Source organism: Rutidosis leptorrhynchoides, unplaced genomic scaffold (assembly GCF_046630445.1).
Source record: "Rutidosis leptorrhynchoides isolate AG116_Rl617_1_P2 unplaced genomic scaffold, CSIRO_AGI_Rlap_v1 contig124, whole genome shotgun sequence".
Lineage (NCBI taxonomy): Eukaryota > Viridiplantae > Streptophyta > Magnoliopsida > Asterales > Asteraceae > Rutidosis > Rutidosis leptorrhynchoides.
In genome coordinates this window covers 7,921-31,248 of record NW_027266379.1, presented here as the reverse complement: position 1 = coordinate 31,248, position 23,328 = coordinate 7,921, and the positions used below count along the sequence as shown (strand labels likewise).

At 37.1% G+C, this 23,328-nt stretch overlaps 3 protein-coding genes across 3 annotated transcripts; all 3 read right to left on the bottom strand.

The window, feature by feature from the left end:
• Positions 1–8,452: 8,452 nt before the first annotated feature.
• On the bottom strand, positions 8,453–13,530 carry LOC139881188 (uncharacterized). The gene is made up of 10 exons (XM_071865704.1): positions 12,610–13,530; positions 12,128–12,255; positions 11,689–11,829; positions 11,507–11,593; positions 10,939–11,092; positions 10,681–10,740; positions 9,909–10,337; positions 9,513–9,808; positions 9,297–9,426; positions 8,453–8,983 (listed from the first exon to the last, which is right to left on the bottom strand). Exons 1-10 carry the CDS (start codon positions 13,528–13,530, stop codon positions 8,453–8,455), a joined length of 2,877 nt encoding a protein of 958 aa, XP_071721805.1.
• Positions 13,531–16,645: 3,115 nt separating this feature from the next.
• On the bottom strand, positions 16,646–17,065 carry LOC139881199 (small ribosomal subunit protein eS17-like). Its single transcript, XM_071865715.1, has one exon. It carries the CDS (start codon positions 17,063–17,065, stop codon positions 16,646–16,648), a length of 420 nt encoding a protein of 139 aa, XP_071721816.1.
• A 1,274-nt stretch (positions 17,066–18,339) lies between these two features.
• On the bottom strand, positions 18,340–21,835 carry LOC139881187 (cationic amino acid transporter 7, chloroplastic-like). The gene is made up of 5 exons (XM_071865703.1): positions 21,436–21,835; positions 21,138–21,357; positions 20,716–21,064; positions 20,395–20,629; positions 18,340–18,848 (listed from the first exon to the last, which is right to left on the bottom strand). The coding sequence occupies exons 1-5, from the start codon at positions 21,833–21,835 to the stop codon at positions 18,340–18,342; spliced, it is 1,713 nt and encodes a 570-aa protein (XP_071721804.1).
• Between the last annotated feature and the right edge of the window lie 1,493 nt (positions 21,836–23,328).

Here is a 23,328-nt window from a genome sequence, read left to right as displayed (position 1 = left end):
TTGTCGTAATTAGTTGTTACATGTTTTGCTTTACTTGTTAAAGCGCATCGAGAGTTCAAATGTGGAGTCGTTTCTATTAATGTGTTGAAATTGTGTGTGTGATGATGATTAAGGAAGACGATGAACAGGGATTTCAATTCATAATTGGGAGTTACCGTTGGAAGCCAAACGACACCCAACGTTGCGTTTTGGCATCAACGCGCTCCGGCCAAACGACATCCAATGCTGCCGTTTTTCTCTTCCGCTCTATACAATCAAAACGACGACTTTCAACGTCGTTTTTCACTCGCGCATTGCAAATGGGCCGGAAGCAATCTCGGCCCAGGCGGGCCTCGTCTCTTCTGAAGCCCATCACTCCTTCTTCTTCCTTTCGGTTGCTTGGACAGCAAGCCTTGCTGCTTCTTCCCAAAGTCATCACTGTACAAGAATATTCATGACATCATTCACCAACTCTCAGCCACTCTACCAGTCTAAGTATGGCTGAGACAAGATTTAGATTAGATTTGTCAAGTACCAATTGTATTTAATTAATCTCTTATCTTAGCTCTAGTTGTATAAATAGGAAAACCAATCAAACTTGTAATTTATCACTAAAGTTAGAATTAATAGAAAAACTGAGTTTACCTCAAAGCTTCCTCTCCGATTCATAACTTCAATATGGTATCTAAGAGCCAGTAAGGAAACTCAGTTTCAAGTTTAATTCTACTCAAAGTCATCAAAAACACTTACTCTTTTTTGCATTTTCTATCAGAGCATAACCTCTGAAAATGTCTTCAATTACAGCTGATTTAGCTCTTTCACCAACATCTGACTTTTACTTACACTCAAGTGAAAGTCCTACCCAAGTTCTTGTCTCTCCCCTGCTAAACAACAATAATTACCACTCATGGTCTAGATCAATGACTATGGCCTTGAGATCCAAGGTAAAATACAATTTTGTTAATGGCAGGATTCAACAACCAAAAGAAGATGATGCTAACTTTCCTAACTGGGATAGATGCAACATTACAGTGTCTTGCTGGATCATGAACTCGGTCTCTGCCTCTATCCAGCCATCAATTTCCAGGTTCAAAACTGTTCATGTCATGTGGAAGGACTTACAAGGCAGATTTTCAAAAACAGACTTCTCAAGAATTTCTGATGTACAGGAAGAAATATTCACCCTTAAACAAGGTGATCTCAATATTTCTGATTACTACACAAAAATGAGGATTCTGTGGGATGAATTTGATGATCTCAGACCAATTCCTGAATGTGAATGTGCAATTAAGTGTGAATGTAAAGCACTCAAAGTCATTGCTGATTATTATGAAAATGACAAGATAATCAAGTTTCTAAAGGGATTAAATGCTGTCTATGCACAAACCAGGTCAACAATTATGATGTTAGATCCAATTCCATCCTTGGAAAAGGTGTATGCAACAGTGGCACAGTATGAGAGGCAAAATATATTACCTCCTGATACAGAAGAACCAACCTTGGCTGCCTTCTCCTCAGCAAAAGGAACAAAGCAGCATCAACAGAAGAAACTTAACTTCAAAGAGAGACAAAACCTTGTTTGTACTCACTGCAAAAAGGTTGGTCATATTGCAAAGGATTGCTATAGAATTGTTGGTTTCCCTCCAAACTACTTCAACAAAACTACTTCTGCCAATATGGCTGGTGATGCTGCAACTGATCCTGATACAACACAGAAGACAGCAACAATGACAATTTCACAGGATGAATATGAAGCATTGAAAAGACAAGCTCAAGCAAATGCTCAAATCCAAGTCTCTACTAGCAACATGGTCAACACATCTCATACTTCCAATGGTAAGCTATCTAATAAAATATCAAAACAACAAAATAGTTTTTGGTTATTGGACACAGGTGTCTCAGACCACATTTGTTGTTCAAAAAGTCTTTTTAAACATTTAGAGCCAACTAGAAATCATCACATCCAATTGCCAAACAAACAATTCATTTCTGTGACACATATAGGGATAGTAGAGTTATCAAACACAATCACACTGTTAAATGTTCTATATACACCAGAGTTTGCTTTCAATCTTGTTTCTGCAAACAAGTTGACAGTAAACTCTAACTGTGTTCTAATGGTCTACTCTTCAAAGTGTCTAATGCAGGATTTGACCTCAATGAGGATGATTGGTACAACTGATCAAAGAAATGGACTCTATTACATGAATCTGACAGATAATTTTCACCAACCTAGGAATTTTTGTGTTAAAAAATAATCTTCTGTCAATGTAATTCATGATAATGCTAAGGATAGTTTTGATGTTTGGCATTTTAGACTTGGTCATCCGTCTAATGCTAAACTCAATTCTTTCAAAAACATTAATCAAAATATCAATTTCAGAAAAGACCATGTTTGTGATGTTTGTCATTTTTCCAAACAGAAAAGACTTACATTTCCAGTCAGTAATTCAATAGCTAGTGAGAGTTTTGAGTTAGTTCACATGGATATTTGGGGACCTGGTCCTCCAACTATGCAAGGCCATAGATTCTTTTTAACTATTGTTGATGATCATACTAGACACACTTGGATTTTTTTGATGAAACATAAATCAGAAACTAGAAGCCTAATTGAAAGTTTTCACAACATGGCAGAAACACAATTTTGCAAGAAAATTAAAACTATAAGAAGTGATAATGGTCAAGAATTTAACTATGCTGCATTCTATGCCTCACATGGCATTTTACATCAAACCTCATGTGTTGAATGTCCTGAATATAATGGCAGGGTAGAGAGAAAACACCAGCACATTTTGAACATTGGGAGAGCCTTACTGTTTCAAAGTAAGCTCCCTTTAAAATTCTAGAGTTTTGCCCTCTGTCATGCCATTCACCTGATCAATAGGACACCAACTCCTATTCTGAATAATAAAACACCATATGAACTGCTGCATCACAAATTACCTGATCTTACACATTTTAAAGTTTTTGGTTCTTTATGTTTCATTTCTACACTAGATAGACATAAGACTAAATTTACATCTAGAGCATCCAACTGTGTCATGCTAGGACATCAACATGGTACTAAAGGCTACAAAGTGCTAGACCTAAAGAACCACAACATTCAAGTAGGTTTCCATGTTATTTTTCATGAACACATCTTTCCCTACAATGGACCTCAAATAGACCTAGATGATCTATGCAAATTGTTTCCTGTTAAGAGAAAAGACTTACCTGAATTTGATGAAGAACCTGATGTTGTTGAAATATCACAGGAGAATGCTTTTGAACACCTAGAAACTGACCAACTTGCTGATATAGAAATTGATGTTGAAACACAGGAAAGATTGCTTGAACCTGAAAAAAATGTTAGAACTAATATCAGAAAGTCTACAAGAATTAGATATACACCTAAGCATCTAGCAGATTTTCATTGTAATCTAGTCCAAGTGTTTTCTCAGCTGAACCATGATTCACTCCTCAAAGGGCCAAACAACATTCCAATCATTCAAATCCCAGGTAGTCCACACTCAATTCACAATCATTTTGCTTTTTCAAAAATGTCTCAAAAACTCAGTTTAAACATTTGTTGTCAAAAGGAGCCAAACACATTTAAGCAAGCCATGGAAGATGAGAATTGGCAGATAGCTATAGAGATGGAATTGAAGGCCCTAACAGACAATCAAACATGGGAACTCTCTGAACTACCTCAGGGAAAGAAAGCAATTGGGTGTAAATGGGTTTTTAAACTCAAACACAATTCAGATGGTTCTGTAGACAGATACAAGGCAAGGTTGGTTGCAAAAGGGTACACACAACAGGAAGGGATAGATTATTCTGAGACATTCTCTCCAGTAGTGAAATTCACTACCATCAGGGTTCTTCTATCTATTGCAGCATCTCAAAAATGGCATGTTGCACAGCTAGACATTAACAATGCCTTCTTACATGGTGATTTGGATGAGGAGGTTTATATGAAACCTCCTCCAGGCTCTGATATTCCACCCAACAAGGTTTGCAGATTGGTCAAATCACTCTATGGTTTGAAACAAGCCAGTAGATAATGGAACTTCAAACTAACTGAGGCTTTGACTGTGTTTGGATACTCACAAGCACAATCAGACCATTCACTATTTATCAAGCATGATGATAAGTCATTCACTGCAATTCTAGTCTATGTTGATGATTTACTCATTGCAGATAATGACTGTGATCAAATACAAGCAACAAAACTCTTCCTACATGACAGATTCAGCATTAAAGACCTATGACAGCTCAGATATTTCCTAGGCTTTGAAATTGCAAGATCAAAACAAGGCATACACATGTGCCAAAGGAAGTATACCTTGGAGATGCTCACTGACTATGGATTCCTTGGCTGCAAACCTGCCTCAACTCCAATGCTCTATTCTGTGGATTTTCTGAGACTTCACCACTGCTACCGGATCCCTCCATTTACAAAACTCTCATTGGAAAATTGTTGTACCTAACTCATACCAGACCTGATATTTCACAGAGTACACAACATTTATCTCAATTTCTTTGTAATCCTACAGAAGACCATCTAAAGGCAGCACGCAGAATTTTACGATACCTGAAATCCGCACCAGATCAAGGTCTCCTCTTTTCTTCAAATAATTGTATGCAACTCAAAGCTTATTCTGATGCTGATTGGGCCAAATGCTCCACTACACGGAAATCAGTAACCAGATTCTGTGTATTTCTCGGTGATGCCCTTATTTCCTGGAAATCAAAAAAGAAATCCACGGTTTCTCGCTCCTCTGCAGAAGCAGAATACAGAGCTCTTGCCATGGTCACCTGCGAGTTAATGTGGCTTGGATATCTTCTACACGATTTTCGAATGCCTCATTCTCAACCTGCAATCTTATACTGTGACAATCAATCCGCCATTCATATCGCTCACAACTCCGTCTTCTATGAACGAACTAAGTATATCGAGATTGATTGTCACGTTATAAGAAATCAGGTGAAAGCTGGCCAAATCCAACTGCTTCCGATTTCTTCTTCTCTGCAACTGGCGGACCTTTTCACTAAAGCTCAGAGATCACCCACATTTCAGGTATTTCTTTCCAAGCTTCGGCTTCTCGATTTTTGACAAGCCCAGCTTACAGGGGGTGTTGAAATTGTGTGTGTGATGATGATTAAGGAAGACGATGAACAGGGATTTCAATTCATAATTGGGAGTTACCGTTGGAAGCCAAACGACACCCAACGTTGCGTTTTGGCATCAACGCGCTCCGGCCAAACGACATCCAATGCTGCCGTTTTTCTCTTGCGCTCTATACAATCAAAACGACGACTTTCAGCGTCGTTTTTCACTCGCGCATTGCAAATGGGCCGGAAGCAATCTCGGCCCAGGCGGGCCTCGTCTCTTCTGAAGCCCATCACTCCTTCTTCTTCCTTTCGGTTGCTTGGACAGCAAGCCTTGCTGCTTCTTCCCAAAGTCATCACTGTACAAGAATATTCATGACATCATTCACCAACTCTCAGCCACTCTACCAGTCTAAGTATGGCTGAGACAAGATTTAGATTAGATTTGTCAAGTACCAATTGTATTTAATTAATCTCTTATCTTAGCTCTAGTTGTATAAATAGGAAAACCAATCAAACTTGTAATTTATCACTAAAGTTAGAATTAATAGAAAAACTGAGTTTACCTCAAAGCTTCCTCTCCGATTCATAACTTCAATATAATGTAAAAGTTCAAATGTGGTGCAAGATCCACCATTCATGTTGTACCAAGCTTATATGGCGGTAGTGGTCTCAAACATCTCCTGGCTTCAGCTTCAAGAATTTCAAAATCAATTGTGAAGCCATTTTGCTCTTGATACTCACACAAACCTTTATCGTGCTTGTTGTGGTGCAAGATCCACCATTCATGTTATATCAAGCTTACATGGCGGTAGTGGTCTCAAACATCTCATGGCTTCGGCTTCAAGGATATTTTCAAAATCAATTGTGAAGCGATTTTGCTCTTGGCACTAACAAAGGCCTTTACAGTGCTTGTTTGTGGTGCAAGATCTACCGTCCATGTTGTATCAACCTTATATGGTGGTAGTGTTCTAAAACATCTCTAACCTTCTAGGGGTTCCACTGTTGATTGGAGTAATTGGAATAATTGGACTGTTGATTTCGATAATTGGAAAAATTGGCTTCCTCCAGTTGTGGATCAGCGACAAACAAGTATGTACTTAAAATTGTGAGAGAAAAAAAACTATTAACTTTAAAAGTGATTATGTTTTAATTTTTAAAATTTTTCTTTTCAGATCTTTGTGGGTCAATTGCAACATGTTCTTGACTGTCTGCTATAAGATATATCAAAGCCTTGGATCCAGCCATTACTGTATACTCCTATCAAGAATTGGTTGATTTTCTATATGATTACGTAACCACTAAAGAGAAAAAGGACCATGAAACTTCACGAATTAAGCTCCACATATTCATCAGAAGCTGAACTGGATTTTTGTTACATGAACCACGAAGGCAACAGCCAACTGGATAGACATGGAGGGTTCATTGAAGAACGTCAATATACCTCGAAGGTTCATGTGTAAGCTACTGGCAGGGAAGAGAGTTCACATTACAGGAATAAAGAAAATTCCGAGAAACGATCATGCTATTATTATGAAGATCCTGGCACAACACCCGATCATTTTTTCATATCGATTATAAATTTGTCGTGTTTTGCGTACCTGTAGATGAACTTACAAATGAACTGGAGAATTTCCAGTCCTCGCTTAGTGTGAGGAAGCTTTGGATTTTTGAAGTAGTGTATTGTTGTACTCTCGGCAGCTTTAGGAATTGTTTATGCTTGTAGATTATTAAGTTCTCTAGTAGAGATAACAGGCTTGTACTGTCAATATCATTTCTTCATTACTCTACATTTATCTCTCTCTCTTCATGGGTAGATTTTATGATGATTTAGACATTCATCTTTTTAACATGTTATCAATGTAGAAATTTCATATGAACTCGATGAATGAATCAAATTGAACCATGTTATATGTTGGTGTGCATGAGAGGGATTCTCCTTTGAGCTAGCTTTTGTGGGACTTAGACATTCATCTTTTTGTTGTGAGTTCTTACATGTTAAAAGTGTACTTATTTTTAACATGTGTACATAACAAGTCAGTGGGTCCGTCCGTTGGACGGAAAATCCATAGCTTTAAAAATTAATAATTTAAATATGAGCAATGAATAAGGGTAACTAAAAAAAATGAATAAGGGTAACTTTTTTTCCTAATAGTTAAGGACTTAACGCATTTCCTATTCGTATGTGGGGTCTTGATTTCGACTCTGAAGAATGAATTTTAGATTGGTAGATTGTATTACGATATAAAATAATTAGGTAATTTTCTTTTTCTTCCTTAACTCATCCATGAATTGTATGCTTTGTTTGAGTCAAAATGACTCACTCACAATATATAGGGAAAAGAATACTTGTGTAATACAATATGCCTTTCATTTTTTATAATGTGAAGAGTTAAATAGATATTTTAAAATATTTGATTGTTGATACATAAATAAATTTAATTTAAAAAAAAAAGATACATGCATAAATAAAGAAAGAAAAATAGATTTATAATGAGTATTTTAAGTTACTTTTAAACCAGCAATAGGGACATATATTTGTATTCTTTCTAAACAAAAAACACGAGTAAGGATATTCTCTTGTGATTTTTTTTTTTAATTCAAAAAAATTATTTAATTTGTCTATTGAGAAATTGTTGCTTGGATTGGATTACATAATAATAAAATATTAAGATGGAAGTGATGAACGAATAGGAGTGAGTGTACCGATACTGGCTGCTTTGTTTTGTAATGTAATGGTTGTCAGCTGCATTCCACATTCCCACTTGCACAACTTGCTTGCTTTGCCCATTGTTGCCATTTCCATTGCCATTAAAACCTTTTAACTTTTTAGAGAGAGAAAACAACATTGTCTCTCCCTCTCTGTCTGCATGGATTTGTTAGTTTTCTTGTTGAGATGGGCCATCGTATGGCCCATTTACAGTCACATTTCTGGGCCCAGCCCAAAATGTTATGTTGTAGGAGTATGTATGATGTACCATATCTTCCATCAACTCACCACTCACCAATCATGTTTTATGTAGCCATGCAAAACCATGCAGCCAAATTCTCCATAAAGCATGTATATATATATATATATATATCACAAACTGCATACATCAAAGGGGAAAAGAAATGGCAAGCTGCACTAAGACTACCTGCTTTGGCGCTTTTTGAGTGGCGGGGCTCCGTATTTTGAGGGTATAAGAGGGGATGTCGTAGAACACACTCTTCATTTGCAATTGCAAAGTGGCTATTTCATTAGATAAAATTCAGATTCAAAAGCAGTAAAGACTGAATAATTACTTGATGAAGTTAAACACATCTCTACATTCTATTGTCTTAGAGTTACAAATACAATATTCCTAGCACGAAGGAACTAGCCATTTCACAAAAAATGATGCTAAGACACAAATTGTTCATTAATATCATCCTCATCATCGGTCTCTATGGACAAATACGTTTCATTTTCGATATCATCATCGTCGACGCTACTGTCATGTCCGTCGGCAGGCGAGTTGGGATCAGAATCTGAATCGACAGTGAGGTGAGTGTTCCAATCAGGCGGGAATGTCTTCTGCAACATTTCTGTTAGCTCACCACCAGTCCTCTCAATCTTTCGTAGAGACTTCGACCAATGAACAGCCGTGCCCATATCTACCGTCAAACTAGATTCTATCATTTCTCTACAAATAGACAGTACTCCGGAGTATATGTAAGATTCCGCCACGGCAGCCCTAGAGAGTAATGACGTCATCAAGCAATGGTATACGGCTTTGTCGGGAGTTAATCCGGCTGACTTCATCTCCTGGAAGCATCTCAAAGCTTTTTCTGGAAGAGATGCTCGTGCCCATCCGTGAATCAGTGTTGTGTAGGTTTTGACATTCGGTTTAATTCCAAAAGCAGTCATTTCTTTAATTGTTTTCCTGGCTCTCTAGAAAAAAACAGATTGAAATATATTAAAGAGATTGTACAAAGTAGCACAGAATGATGCAATTATACCCTATTGGCAAATTCTGGACATAATCTCAAAGTTAGACGCATTATTCAGCATCATGTAAGGAGTTTTTAACAGAAATTGTAGATAGGGACTTCCGAAACAGAGGACCTCCAAACCAAAATGATTAAAAGACACGTGGCCTTTGAATATGAAATTCCTATGTGTTATGTTTTAGCAGCAAACTGGTTAGACAAATGAAAGAAAATCAGTTTTTAAGAAATTTTAAGTAAATAATTGTGTAAAGTACCTGCATATCTCCAGCCTTGCAACAAGCATTTATAAAAGAAGTGTAGGTATGGATATCAGGTTCAACACCCTCTCGTTTCATTTGTTGCATCAGATCAGCAGCCTCCCAGACATCACCTCTTCGAGCCCATCTATAAAATTAAACAGAGAAGATCGATTTCAGACAGGTTTTAAAGATATGGCTCTACATAAACATAAATACATAATATAGTCATACCCATCAATTAGAATGTTGTAGACATAAGTGTTCCTTGGAATATTTTGAGAGCTCATTTCTTTGGTAACTGCTAAGGCACTTTGCATCCGGCCAGATTTGCAGCAAGCCTTCAACAATGCCTCGTAGGTAAATACATCGAGCTCTAAGCCTTCATTCCGTAATCTACTAAAATACTCGAATGCTTTTCCGGTATCCCCCAGAGAAGCATACCCATTCATGATGGTTGTATATGTATGTTCATTTGGACTTATGCCTGCTACTGTCATTTCTTCTAATATTTCAACAGCCTTCTCCATCTGCACAAGTTGCAAATAAATTGTAAAAGGAGATTATAAAATTTCCTTCAATTAGCAATACTGGGTTTGGCCATCTAATATTAATAAAAGCATAATGTACCTGACGTTTCTCAACAAGGCCAAGAATTAGAGCATTATAAGTGTGTACAGTTGGAATGCAACCACTCCTCCTCATCATAACGAAAATTTCCAAGGCTCTTTTCATTTCCCCAGCTCTTGCAAGACTGTGTATGATTGGCATAAATGTACGTGTCGTAGGCCTGTGCCTTTCCTTTTGCATTTCCTTGACAGTGTGAATTGCACGATCTATGTTACCCATACCGCAAAATGCTCTGATAATGTTATTATAAAGCACCACATCAGGCTTCAATCCGTCGTTCATCACGTCCTCAAATACTGCAAAGGCATTTGCCCAATCTTTCAATTTTGTAAAACCATTTATGAGCATAGAGTAGGTCTTCATGTTATGTTTTATCCCCAGTGATTTCATCTCTTTGCTAATCTCTAGCGCCTTTGAAACCTTTCCAACCTGAAAAGTAGGCATGCTATGTTAAGGTTTAATCACCAAATACTAAATTGTCAGTTTACAAGATAACAATCAAAAAAAACATACGACGCCTGCATACTATCTAGAGAAAATGCAGCACGAATAAGCACGCCAAGAGAAATATTACAATTACACATGACGCAGTCACAAAATAATAAAGGCTTAACCAAGTGATACTGCCCACTGGGAAGAAAAACTTGCAAACGACCTTTAAAATAAGCTTAGCTGAGAACATTGATTATGAATCGTACACATACTTTCAAACTGCTAAATTAGAAGAGCAAATTGCTCCATTATGAAGTGTAAAAAATGACCGTTGACTGACCTTAGTGTAGAGGTTGATCAAACATCCATAGGTAATTACTGAAGGAGTGAATCCGCATTCCTATGGAAAATACACGTGTGAGTGATTTGGACAACATAACATCTCTACAGTGTTGAGAAACAAAGAAAGCAAAATTATTAAAGCAGAAAAAAACACTGAGCAAGCAAACTCGTGTATATACAGCTTTAGCTTAATATTAAAAGTCATTTAATCAAAGTGTTGTCTTTCACAGGGAACGCTTGATGGAAAGTATTTTACCTTGAGTCTGTCATAAACAACCAGGCACTTCTCTTCATTAAGGACCATGGTGTAACCATCCATCATTGTGTGGTAAATATCAATTGGTGCATCTATACCCTCTTCTTCCATCTCCCTTACCAATGCTTCAGCTCGATCCATATTAGATGTTTGGCTGAAAAGATGTAGTACATATCAGATTAATAATATACTTCAGCTCGATCACACAAACATCATCCGAACAAAATGATCAGAGCGTGGAAGACGGGACGTAAGTAGCTTAGAGAGTATGTGTTTAGTTGGCATGAAATCTACTAATGCACCATCAGAGAAATTTACACACACTCAGAAACAAGAACCAACATTACGTAAAGAAACCATATATCAGCAGCAAATATCATCACTAGTACTGACAAACAACTCTACTTTTTAAAGTTTTTCCTCCACAAATACCGACTGGAGCTCTCTAAGATGATTCAACTGAGCTTGACTCATGTAGAAGCTCTTCAGGGGTTAAGAGGTGCACACCAGTAAATTAAGCATATAGTTGAACAAAACACCGCTAATGAGCTTTGAATGGAATACTAACCAATGGGCATAAATAATATTCCCATAAATGATTCCGTTCAAAGTTGTATATTTCCTCTGAGCCTCTCTAAACCAGTGATCTGCAGCACTTCCAAAGCAACATGAGGTGGTATTAGATAGTAGCATATTAACAGTGGAAAAAAAAAAAGTCAATCAGATGTGAATATGAGTTGGCAGACATACTCAGCATTGCCAATTTTGGCGAATCCCCCTACAATTATACTGTAGGTAACCAAGCTCGCTTCAATGCCCTCTTCCTTCATTTTCCGGGCGCAAGATAATGCCTCTTCCATGTCTCTACCAACTGCATAAGCGTGAATGAGGCTGCATGAAATAAATTATTTTAATGTTCAACTAAGGAAGAAACTTATTAAGAAATAAACCTCATTTTAGAACACAGCCTAAAGGAAAAATCAGTTGTTTTTCACAGAAAGACACCGTTTGAAAGTTGATAATACTAATAACTTGTATAAGAATATAACTCGGGACACAGACCACATTTGTCCATCACGGCCATGGTCATCCTTATAAGAGCATTTATTAAAGAAAACTGAAATCAAGCTAATATAAATAGACATCAAGTCAAGACTAGAATATAGCATAATTTGTTAGAAGTGAATACCTTGTGTACACATGTGATGTTGGCTCTATACCCCTTGCCCGCATGCTCTCAAAAGTTTGGCGTGCACGATGCATATCCCCACGTCTTGCATAATACTTCACCATCAACCCAAACTCTCTTCTTGAAGGCTAAAAAGGAAAAGAAGAATGACAGTAAAGAAGACTCCTTTCACAAAACTAGTAGGTAACCCTAAACATAATATATTTAATTGGCTCATTCAATCGTGATTTGAAAAGTTTAAACCCAGGGTTACGTGGACAAAGACCATTTAAGATTGAAACAACCAATGAACATGCTGGACAACTCATTTCAACCTCAAAGTGTTGCCATTTCCATCATAGTAAAATCAGAACAACAATTCAGCTATCCAAAGTGCCTATAAGTATCTACAGAGGAAGCTCAGAGTCCTCTCAGAACAAAAATCAAGTTATCAATAAAATTGAAATTACGGAGCAAGCAAAGAGAGTATCTCAATTCTCTACCTTCTTAATCCTCTCGAAAGCCGTGACAACCGCCTGCCAATTCTCCGGCTGCGAATCCAAAACCCGTTTGAGAGCATTCCTCGACCCATTCCTCTCTTCATGCCACTTAGACCTCGATTCATCTCCATCCTCTCCCTCAACCCACCTTGCTCTTTCCTCTACTTTCGTCTTCGTCCTCCTCCCATCATCAAGTTTCACAGTCAAACACCTCCCATGAAACTCAATTCCGTCAAATTCAACCGCCCTCATTGCGGCCTTCTCCGCCCCTGGATCATCATATATCACAAACCCAAACCCAGCATTCCTTTCTATCTCATCATGACCCTTTATCAGTATCACATTCTTAATCGGCCCGAATTGTCGAAAGAACTCCGTAAATTCAGGCTTTTTAATCCAGCTAGGCAAGTTCCCCACGAAAATTTTCCCTTCCTGACGAAACTCAGGAGCAGGATCCTCAGTTTCCCACTTTCGGGTTTCCTTTTTAGTGACTTCTGCTTCTTGGTTTAGTTTCTTAGCTATAGGGGGAGTTGGAAGTGGCGATGGCGGTGGCGGTGGAGGAGGGTTGAGTTTGCTGGAAAGCCGGAGCTTTGATGAGAGAGACTGAGAATTGGAAGCTTTGGTGGTTGGAGTGGAAGTTATTAGAGTTGGGTTACTGAAAAGTTTGAGAGGATTGGTCTTCGCGGGCGGAGGATTTTTGTTTTGCGGCGGAGGTTGGGAGGCGGAGGAGGAAGGTGTTGTTGGTGGTGGTGGTTTGAGGGGGCTGGGACGACGGGGTTGTGGCTGATATTGTGGTTGAGAAGAAGGAGGAGGAGGTTTGAGTGAGTAAGAGAGGGAGGTGGTGATGTTCGACGAACGGTGGCGGAGGTCGGTTTGGTGGCGGGGATGACAGCGTGGAGTGGAAGTGAGAGAGAACACTTCCATTATCTGTTAAAAGTGAGCGAACCGCGAACCAGTGACGATGACGAAGCTAGATTTTTATATTTTATTATTATGGGATAATATGTTATAATGATCCCCATACTTTGTTTTATTAGTCATAAATGGTCCTTTTCTTTTATTTCTACGGCAATGGGTCCTGAGTTATTAATAAAACAAACATAGTAGGCTCTTGTGTAATGTACGTTACCAGTCAAGAGTGGCTTCAATCAAGTCACATTACATGTGACAATTCAAGTAAGCAATTATCAAAGTCGACATAAAATTAAACCCAGGCATCATCCATGGCATACCAGTGGTCCAATTGGTGAACATCCCCTCCTTCATTCGTGAGGTGTCCTTCATTCGTGAGGTGAGGGGTTCGAATCGTACAGTCCGCATAACAGTATAATATAATATTAATAAAAAAAAATCATTCTTGCAAAACTCGGCATAAGTTAATGAAAAACATAATTAAGTACGAAGAGGGGGGTGACATGCCCAAAATCATCCATGAAAATGAACTATATAGTTATTTAAATACAATATAAACCAAGTCTTTAAGAGAAATTAAATATCCGGATAAATGCATAATAGGTAAAAAGGTGAAGGGGAATGAACATAATCGGCTCCACACGAGCAATATCGATGATTATCCCTAGTCTTCATCCATCGGCATAGCTGATCCAGCATCCTGATCATGATGGGGCTTACAGCCTAAAAAGAAATTATGATGTTTTCTCTTGCACATACCAGTTTCTAAGCTAAACTCCCATATAACACTTGCATCCTTTGCAATATAATTGATAAGGAAGTAGATGACATTTTTCTTAAGCTGGTTACAATCTTTGATCGAAACAAAAAAGTTGCAATCAATACCAAGAAACATCGCCTTGTCTCCTAAGCTCTCCACTTTCACCCATTCTTGTAGGGCCACATTCAACATATATATTTCAAAAAAATATGGATTATAGTGCGGTGACTCTTAAAATCCTTTATCTTCTTAACTAAATATAGATCTTCTACAAACGTCACCAAATGGTAAGAACATAGTAGGCTGACATTATCGACTGGCACATCAATTTTGGAAGTAACTTCCAATGAATAATTCATCACCAGAGTACACTCATCGACTACATAAAAAACTTCCATTATAATCCACAGTATCATTTACATTCAAATTCCATGACATACCTTCGTAATCTGCACTTGTCATCTTTGTCCACTTATCATCTTCATCTTCCACTCCTCTATAAAAGAGTACTTCACCGAAATCCAAAGCCAAAACTATGGAATCACCATTTTGTTCATTATTATTTCTTGATGATAAAACTACTTTACGAAATGAGAATGAATCATCATCGTCATCTTCAAAGAAAAATAAATCATCAAGATCATCATCATCGTCATTGTATTCGCCATCCTTATCCTCCCAATCCACCTCATTTTTTCCATTTCCATCCTCCACCTCCTCCTTCTCAACCTCCATAGATTCACTTTCATCTCCAACACTAGGACCATCCTCCTCCTCCTCCGCCACCTCCTCCTCATTATCCACATCAATATTATCAACTAAGTCATCTTCATCATCATCATCGTGGTCACTTATATCTTTATATGAGCAATTCATCTCATAAACTCTAGTAATTTCAAATATATGAAAGTTGTTCAAGTCTAGTACCTTTGAAGAGGGTAAGTGATCCTCACTTGCGTATTCAAATTTTTGCTCCCTCCCAAATGGATCTAGAACCTTTACTCTGTTGTCATCTGTTTCATATATTCTAATCAACCACTCCTTATCGGATGTGTGGTGTTGTAAATGGTAAATTACATGTTCTTCAAGCGGAGGACGAAATTGAATTTCACGACGAGGAACTTCAACTGACGACCTCCAAAATGAGCAAACGGATTGAAACCTCTTCAAATCAATCTTTTTGTCGATGTAGTCTGCGATTGAACCTAGAAGGTCACTCGGCAGATCAATCCATGATGCAACGGCGACCGCCATCTTTTGTCCGGCGAGTTTAACAATCTATTGAATAGCAAAAACCTTAATGGTTAAAATTTTCTCGATAATAACGAAGTAAGATGTGTCTTAGATATATTTAAATGTCGTTTAAGTTTTAAAGTATAAATTTAAAGAATGTAATGGTTACATCATCGATACCTTTTTTAAGAGTTTGAAAATAATTTGGCGGAAAAAACTATGACATGATATTAGATGTCGCATATTTCACACATCCAACAATCAATTCGAGATAATAAACAAAAAATTTAACTATACTAAGACAAAATATCTAACTTAAGCATGCATGTGCACCTCTAGGAGATGAAGGTGTGACAACAATAAAACCTTGGATTTCTATCTCCCAAAATTAGCCCAAGTGATATTATAAGCATCAAATATTGATATCTCAAAACTTTTAAAGGTTTAGTTAACGCTCATAATTAGTAGTTCATTAATTTGGATAGTTTATGCATTTTGATTGATATGATAACGTTGTGCTTTATATTTTGATATTCGACCTTTCTTTAGGTGCTTCGGGTTTTTCATACAAGTTTACATGAATACAATTAATTATGTTTGAGCAAATTTGAATATCCTACTATGCAGGTACAATTATACTAAGATCGTTAACAAGTATCTAACCATGGCTTGCTTGTCCTTACTCCTTACCATAAGTACTATTTTTCAGACTTCACTTCAAGGTAAACTTTGATTCCTACAAATAGTTAATATGCTGCTCGGAACATCATAGAGGAGAGCTTGTGTATTCTGAATCATTTATGATCAATATTTGTCAAGGCAGAAACATTTGCCTCTTGTAAGTTACCAATCAAGATACGACGTCGTTTACGACTATACGTCCGCAAGAGTGGCCTCAATTTTGCCAATCAAATGATACAAATATGCCAATATTTTAACTTGATTCAAGCACACATGTCCAGCAAGATTCACAAACTATGAACAAAAACATCTGAGATCAAATCAACATAAACAAGTTCAAAATCGATCACATTCCATGTCGAAGCCAAAACGAAACAATAGTACACAATTGTGACAAAATCCAAACAAAATATTTTAAGATTCTAACATAAGAAAAGAAGAAACAGTTTTGTCTTAAAATCTTTTTCCACCACCACGGCCGAAACCTGCTGGAGCAGCAACAGCCTGAGGCTCAAATTCAACAAGGCCGGGAATGTCGGACATGCCGAGAGCAGCAAGCATGTCCATCGTCTCCTTGTCGACCTTGATCTCATCGGTATTAATGGCAGATACGTCGGGCACATAGTCCATACGACGCTCGCGCTCCTGTTCTTGAAGCTTGAGCGAGATTCCACGAACTGGACCTTTCTGGATACGTTTCATCAGGTGAGTAGAGAATCCAGCAATCTTGTTTCTCAGCCTCTTTGATGGGATGATGGCAACCTCTTCCAAGACTTTCTTGTTGGTGTGAAAATCTAAGGTCATGTGAGAGTAGTGCCTCTCAATGACTTGACGAGAAGACTTCTTCACAGTCTTGGTGCGTACACGACCCATCTTGAGTTAATATTAGCTGCTACATTGGAAAAGTAAGTAAAACTAGCTGAGACAAGAAACCAATAATAAATCCGATTTCGAGCAGCAGTTGACATGAACAGATGATTTTTAACTAGCATACAGTATAACATTTCACTATGAAGGACGAAAAACAATGAAATGTCAAAATATTATCACACACCAAGCAAAACAAACGTACTATCTCAAAACTTGAGGCTATAGAACAATGTTTACAAAGAATTAAGCCTAAACTTCTATCAATCCCTTCATATAAACTCTCAAACACTCCACCCAATAAAGCATATAAAGCAGTTCGATGATAATCCTTCTCGTATCATTCATGAACAATATCGATTAACATACAAAAACGCAGTTCATTATGTAGCAGGAATAGCAAACGGTGTTAAATTCACAATTAACATTATCATAAAACCAAATAAATAACAAATATTCTATCAATTAAGCATTCTCAGCATTTAAACGCAATAAGGAGCAAAACCCAAAATCCAGAAATGTACCTTGAAGAAGAGAAGACCGCCGCTGCTCCAGAGATTGGTCAAGTATTGTAAAGATTCGTTTTTTTCTTTAGCAGTGTGTTAAAATATGCGACTGAAAGAGGGATTTAGGGTTTCCCCTTTGGACTTATAATTTATTTGGGCCGGGCTTTGTTATTATCGAATTTCAAAATTGAGATTTCTGATAGCCTGGAATGAGCGGCCTGACCCTATTAGTGGATTAAAATTATTTTTCCGCAATATTTCTGGTTCGGTTCGGTATGAACACAATTGGTTCAGTACTCGTTTCACGAAGTCCATGGTTTATGACTCGTCGGTCCAGCCAACAAATTCGGTCCATATGAATAATTTAGCCAAATCTAACTCGAACATCGTTTAACATTACTTTCGAAAGAGATATTACACGAAATTCGAACTTTCAATCTCACGAACCGGGACAGATGTCTTAGCCATTTCACTCTGTCTTAGTTAGCAAACGTATATTTTTGTAGTGTAGATTGAAAAAACATGAGGAAATGAAAAAAGGATTCTGAAATGTATTTCATTAATTAATCATCCAATGCCTAGGATCCACAAACTAATTGAGGTTTAATTTGGTCACTAATTATTATACTTAACCCTGAACTATACATTTACGACCCTTAAATTTTGAATCAAAATTCTTTTTGCTCTCTATTAATCCTGCCATTTCTAACAATGAGAGAATTTTTACACTATGAGATATTCATTTCCTTCAATTATCATCTTCGGCTAATTTTCTCACGAAGATTCATTCCGTTCGGAAGCGTCAAAGCTTGCATGAACACTGTATAATACATATACAATCACTGTAAGAGCAGAGAAGCCTCCAAACCGAACATAGGAAGCTCCATCAATCGCCCCCAATAGAAATATGTTTAGGAAGATTGATGCACACGGTATCCATGGCATGAAAGGAACTCCCCAAAACTCAGGTTTCCTTGCTTCTTCTACCGTGCACCGGAATATTTGTAGTATTGCAATTGCGATAACGAAGAAAAATGCGAGGAGGAAAGCCTTAGGCTTGCCGTCCGGCGTGAATTTCCATACCAGGGTGAAAATGATGGATGTTATTGAAAAAATGCTTAGGAAAGATAATGTACGCCATGGGTTAGTTGTTCCGACCACCACGTAACGTCTATAAATTACGGCGTTTGCCACCATGTAGAAGACGAAAAGAGTACCGATTGAGACGAGGTTTAGGAGAACATCTAGATCAGTGAAAAGCGCGATTACAGCCGTAACAATACCTGGAAAGGCAAAAGAAATGTCAATAGGTCTTGGAGCAAGCAGTTAGCATGTTTCTTAAAATAGTTTATATATCTCACAATAATAATTTCAGATACTACCTCCGTCCTTAATTAACTGTCGATTTCCTATGCAATTTACATTGGAAAAACGGACAGAGAAGTATATATCGACAACAAAATAAATGAAAAGATGCTTCCATTATAGAGTAGGACTAGTCCTAGACTACATTGATGCGAACTTCCATGCTGATCTTGTGAGTGAATTATGTTTTCTCAGTACTGAATTTGAGCCACAGAGTTCGAATTTGATTGTTTTTTTTCTTCCTTTTCGAACCAATATGACACGTCTCAGATTTAGTAAAGCAAAACTGAACATCAGAATTAAATTCTAGCAAAACAAATTTGTATATCTTTGGATGCATGTGAAACATTGTTATTTATGATGCAAAATTGACACCATCCACGTTAATGGAGCCCCTACATGACTGCCTCCATATATTTTATATGAAAGGGAGAGATAACTAAAACGACTAAAAGGACCATTATACTCCTTCCGTCTCAAAATAGATGCAAATTTTTCTATATAAATTATTTGTAAAAATTTGTATTTATTTTGAGACGGAGATAGTATAAGTTTTGGGACCAAGAAAATAAAATCTCAGGTAAGTTCGGACCTAGAGTTGAAAAAAATCTTTTGTTTGTAGCTAAATCAGTACGGCTTAAAATGAAAACGGAAGAGATTTCGTGGAACAGAATTTACAATGATTACTGTAGACATAGAAATTTTAACGACTAATCAAGCTTTTCGTTGCGTTTATTTTCTTGTTTACAGTAATCTTAAATGCCAAACAGGAAGAGGAATTAAACATCAGCAATCTTATATCAATGGCAGACAGGAAGAAGAAACCAACCAGCATTAGGCGCATTATAGTTATTACAAAGGAAAACAAAACATAATCAGCATTACATTACAAAAACAATTCTAATACCTAACACGCATTACTAGCGTGTTATCTTAATTAAGCATGTCTCATTCATTCATGCTTTAATTTATGATTCAATGCATATCGAAATTTTTAAATGCTGGAATTAGCGTGAATAAATCGATAACAAAGTACTAGTATACATTATGAATCAATCAATCCCACACGTAAATTAATACTCTCTCCAATCCCTAATAAATTCTCGTTTTTCTATATAGTTGATAACTTTTTTATTTTTTTTGAGGTTTAGTTAGTATTATCTCTTAATTCAAATAGACTATATTTTCACACTTTTCACGCATATCAATATTATTAATTTCAAGACATAAATTATTTTTATTTTAAAATTTTATTCTTTTTCTATTCAAATATTAATTGTATATGCGTAAAGTTAGTGGAGGAATAAAAATAAAAAAAATACATAAATATTCTCAAAATATCAATTATTTAAAGAAAAAAAAAATCTCCAAAAATATCATTTATTTATATTCGAAAAAGAAGGAGTAATTATTAATTGAAATAAGAAGATACAAAATTAATGGAAAGAAATAAAAATAACGTACCCAGAAAAGCGGAGGCGTTGACAGGGGTAGAAGTTTTTGGGTGGACCCTAGCGAACCAAGTGGGGACCACACTTGACCGTCCGATGACACACATGTACCGAGATTGACCCAACATCGCCACTAACGTCGACGTCAAAATCCCAAAACAGGCCCCTACACCGATCACGTTAGATACCCATCCCCAGCCGTCAGATTTCCCGCTAAACGCTGCTGAAAACGGCGCGTCTACATTAATCTGACATGCACGTCGCCCACACACGATCATTTTATTATTAATTTATTATATCCCAATTAGTAAATTAAATCGAAATTAATTATTACCATATCGTAAGGGAGGAGCATTGCCATGGAAGCAGCCATCAAGCAATATAAAACGTTTACGATGGTAATCGAGCCCGAAACGCCCAAAGGGATATCTTTGACCGGGTCTCTGACTTCTTCAGCCAAGGTCGAAACGGCGTCGTATCCAATGTAAGACATGTATACAATCGAAGCTCCACTGAATACGCCGGATGCTCCGAATGGAAAAAACCCGGATGGTTCATTCGGGTTAGCGGGTTTTGTGTAATTCTTGACGTCTCCTCTCAGAAAACAGATTATGATCACGAAGATTATGAACAGGATGTGAAATGCTGTTAACGTTATATTCACTAACGAACTCTGCTTCACACTGTTTAAATTAAACGGAGAAATTAAATTTGATTATGAGATAATTAATTGTGATTAAGTTTAAATTGATTTACCTGAAACAAATGATGAATGTGATGATTAAAACGACAGCGACGGCGACGAGATCGATTTCGTTAAACCCATTGGGCAAGCCATGGATCACAAACCGCCATTTCGCGGTTGAGACGCCAATGGCGGATCCTAAATAACCACTGAAGCTTCTAGAAACCACCGCATTCGACAGCACATATTCCATTATCAAGTTTGCTCCGGTCAAAAACGCCGCGAATTCACCTGTGTAAATCATATATATATATATATATGTTATTTAGTAGTCTCGATTAATTCAAATGTGATTAGAACTGATTTTACCGAACGTGATTCGGAGGTAGCTAAAGGCACCGCCGGCGACTGGCATGTTGACGGCGAACTCGGTGTAGCAGAATGCGGAGAGGAGAGCGCAGATTCCGGCAATGGCGTATGATATGACGATTGCAGGTCCGGCATTAGTACGAGTTGCTTTTCCGGTGGTGACGAAGACGCCGGCGCCTACCATGCCGCCGATTCCGAAACAGATGAGGTCGAACCATCGGAGTGTCTTTTGCATGTCGGAACCAGAGAGTGCCCGTACGCCGTTCAATTCTTCGAATGGCGTGGTGACGGAACATGCTCGCCGTGAAAGGCGGGATGGAGTGTTTGATAGAGCTCGGAGGTACGATTTAAGGTTGGAGAAAGAAGATGAAGGAGAAGAATTTGGTCTCGACGTAGCCATTTCAACTTCCTCTCTCTCTTCACTTTCTTTCTCTCTCTATATTTAAGTATATTTAAGTATACTGGGCTGTGTATATTTCAAATAAGTATAGTTTTGACTTTTAACATACATCCAATTTCTTTGGATATGGAAGTAGTATTTTTTCCATCACGCAATAAATATTATATTAGATATACTATTTTCTACATTATATTTTTAAAATCGAGACATCATATATTATGAGACGATAAATGGAGGGAGTATAATTTAGCGATGAGCAAAAATTTAGTGAATAATTTATTTGTTACAAATAATGATAATCCTAATTCCTAAGCTAAATAACAAAGATATAAACACCTTAATGATATCCACTAGCTTACTTCAACAAAAATACTTTAAAAAAATTATTTTTTTATCGTTAATTCTTATCATCTCGATAACGTTTCATTGGAGACTTGTTTATGAGATTGTCTCTTCCAACAGTAATGATATCGTCGAAATAGATCACATAAAGTCTGGTTCTGGTTCATACTAATGAGGATTCCGTTTCGGATCTAGAGAGTTCCGAATCAAACCGTGGTCATATCTAGATGGTATTAGTTGGTGTGTTAATTACTCGTTTAGGAAAAGAAATAATCAGTACTCTTTTTACTTTAAAATCCAAACATTCCATTAAATGAAAAATGAATGATATTCTTCCCTACCTAACCTAAACATCAAATTGATCATGCCAATTCCATTGTCCTCTAATGCTGCCTTGTTTATGGAATGTGACAATAACTTGTTAACGGACGCTGAAATTCAAATGTTTTGGATTGAAGCCTGAAAAAGAAACTTGTAATATTCAATAAAAATTCACTATACTACTTTACAAAACAACTGTCAACGGATCATTTACTTCATTTGGAAAATATTCTCGTGCGTTATTTTGGGAGTCACGAGTGGCTGTTCAGTTGTGTAAATGGGCTTATAATGTTCTTGTGTTTTGATAGATTATAATATTAATTGTCAAACTACCCACAACATTCCTAATGTTTACATTCGAATTCACAAAGGTCCCTAATGTTTAATCCCTTGCCATTTGTTAATAGACTTTTTTTCTGCATTCATGGTAGACATAGCAACGGTCCGGTTTTTGTTTAAATCTGACTGTTCACGGTTTTTAAAATTTATGGAATCGAATAAAAACCGTAACTTTTATAGAATCAAATCGGAATCGTTCTAAACGATTTCGATTCAGTTCCATATAAATTTTTAAAAAATAGGAATGAAATCGTAAAATTTCGGTACCAAACCCGAAACCACGTTGACCGATTTGGTTTGGTTTTGACCCCGATCGATTCCAATTCCGATCTGGGACCATAGCTATGTCTACGTCTATGTGTTTAAGCTTGATAGATAAAAGTGATGGTATGCTAATATCAATGGGTAAAAAGTACTAGTGCTGACTAATTGGTTAGGCTTAGATTTCCAATCATCTACATATAAAAGCCTAGAATACATCATCTTCCAAA

Bases quoted from the DNA above. Each gene is read 5' to 3' on its own strand.
- LOC139881188 (XM_071865704.1), bottom strand. From the start codon at position 13,530: ATGGAAGTGTTCTCTCTCACTTCCACTCCACGCTGTCATCCCCGCCAC. The intron at 10,741-10,938 runs GTAAAATACTTT...TATTTTCCATAG, and splicing joins TTGTTTATGACAGACTCAAG to GAATGCGGATTCACTCCTTC. The intron at 8,984-9,296 runs GTACTTTACACA...GTTTTTTTCTAG, and splicing joins GCAAGGCTGGAGATATGCAG to AGAGCCAGGAAAACAATTAA.
- LOC139881199 (XM_071865715.1), bottom strand. From the start codon at position 17,065: ATGGGTCGTGTACGCACCAAGACTGTGAAGAAGTCTTCTCGTCAAGTC.
- LOC139881187 (XM_071865703.1), bottom strand. From the start codon at position 21,835: ATGGCTACGTCGAGACCAAATTCTTCTCCTTCATCTTCTTTCTCCAAC. The intron at 21,065-21,137 runs GTAAATCAATTT...TAATTTAAACAG, and splicing joins ACATTCATCATTTGTTTCAG to TGTGAAGCAGAGTTCGTTAG. The intron at 20,630-20,715 runs GTAATAATTAAT...CGTGCATGTCAG, and splicing joins TGCTCCTCCCTTACGATATG to ATTAATGTAGACGCGCCGTT.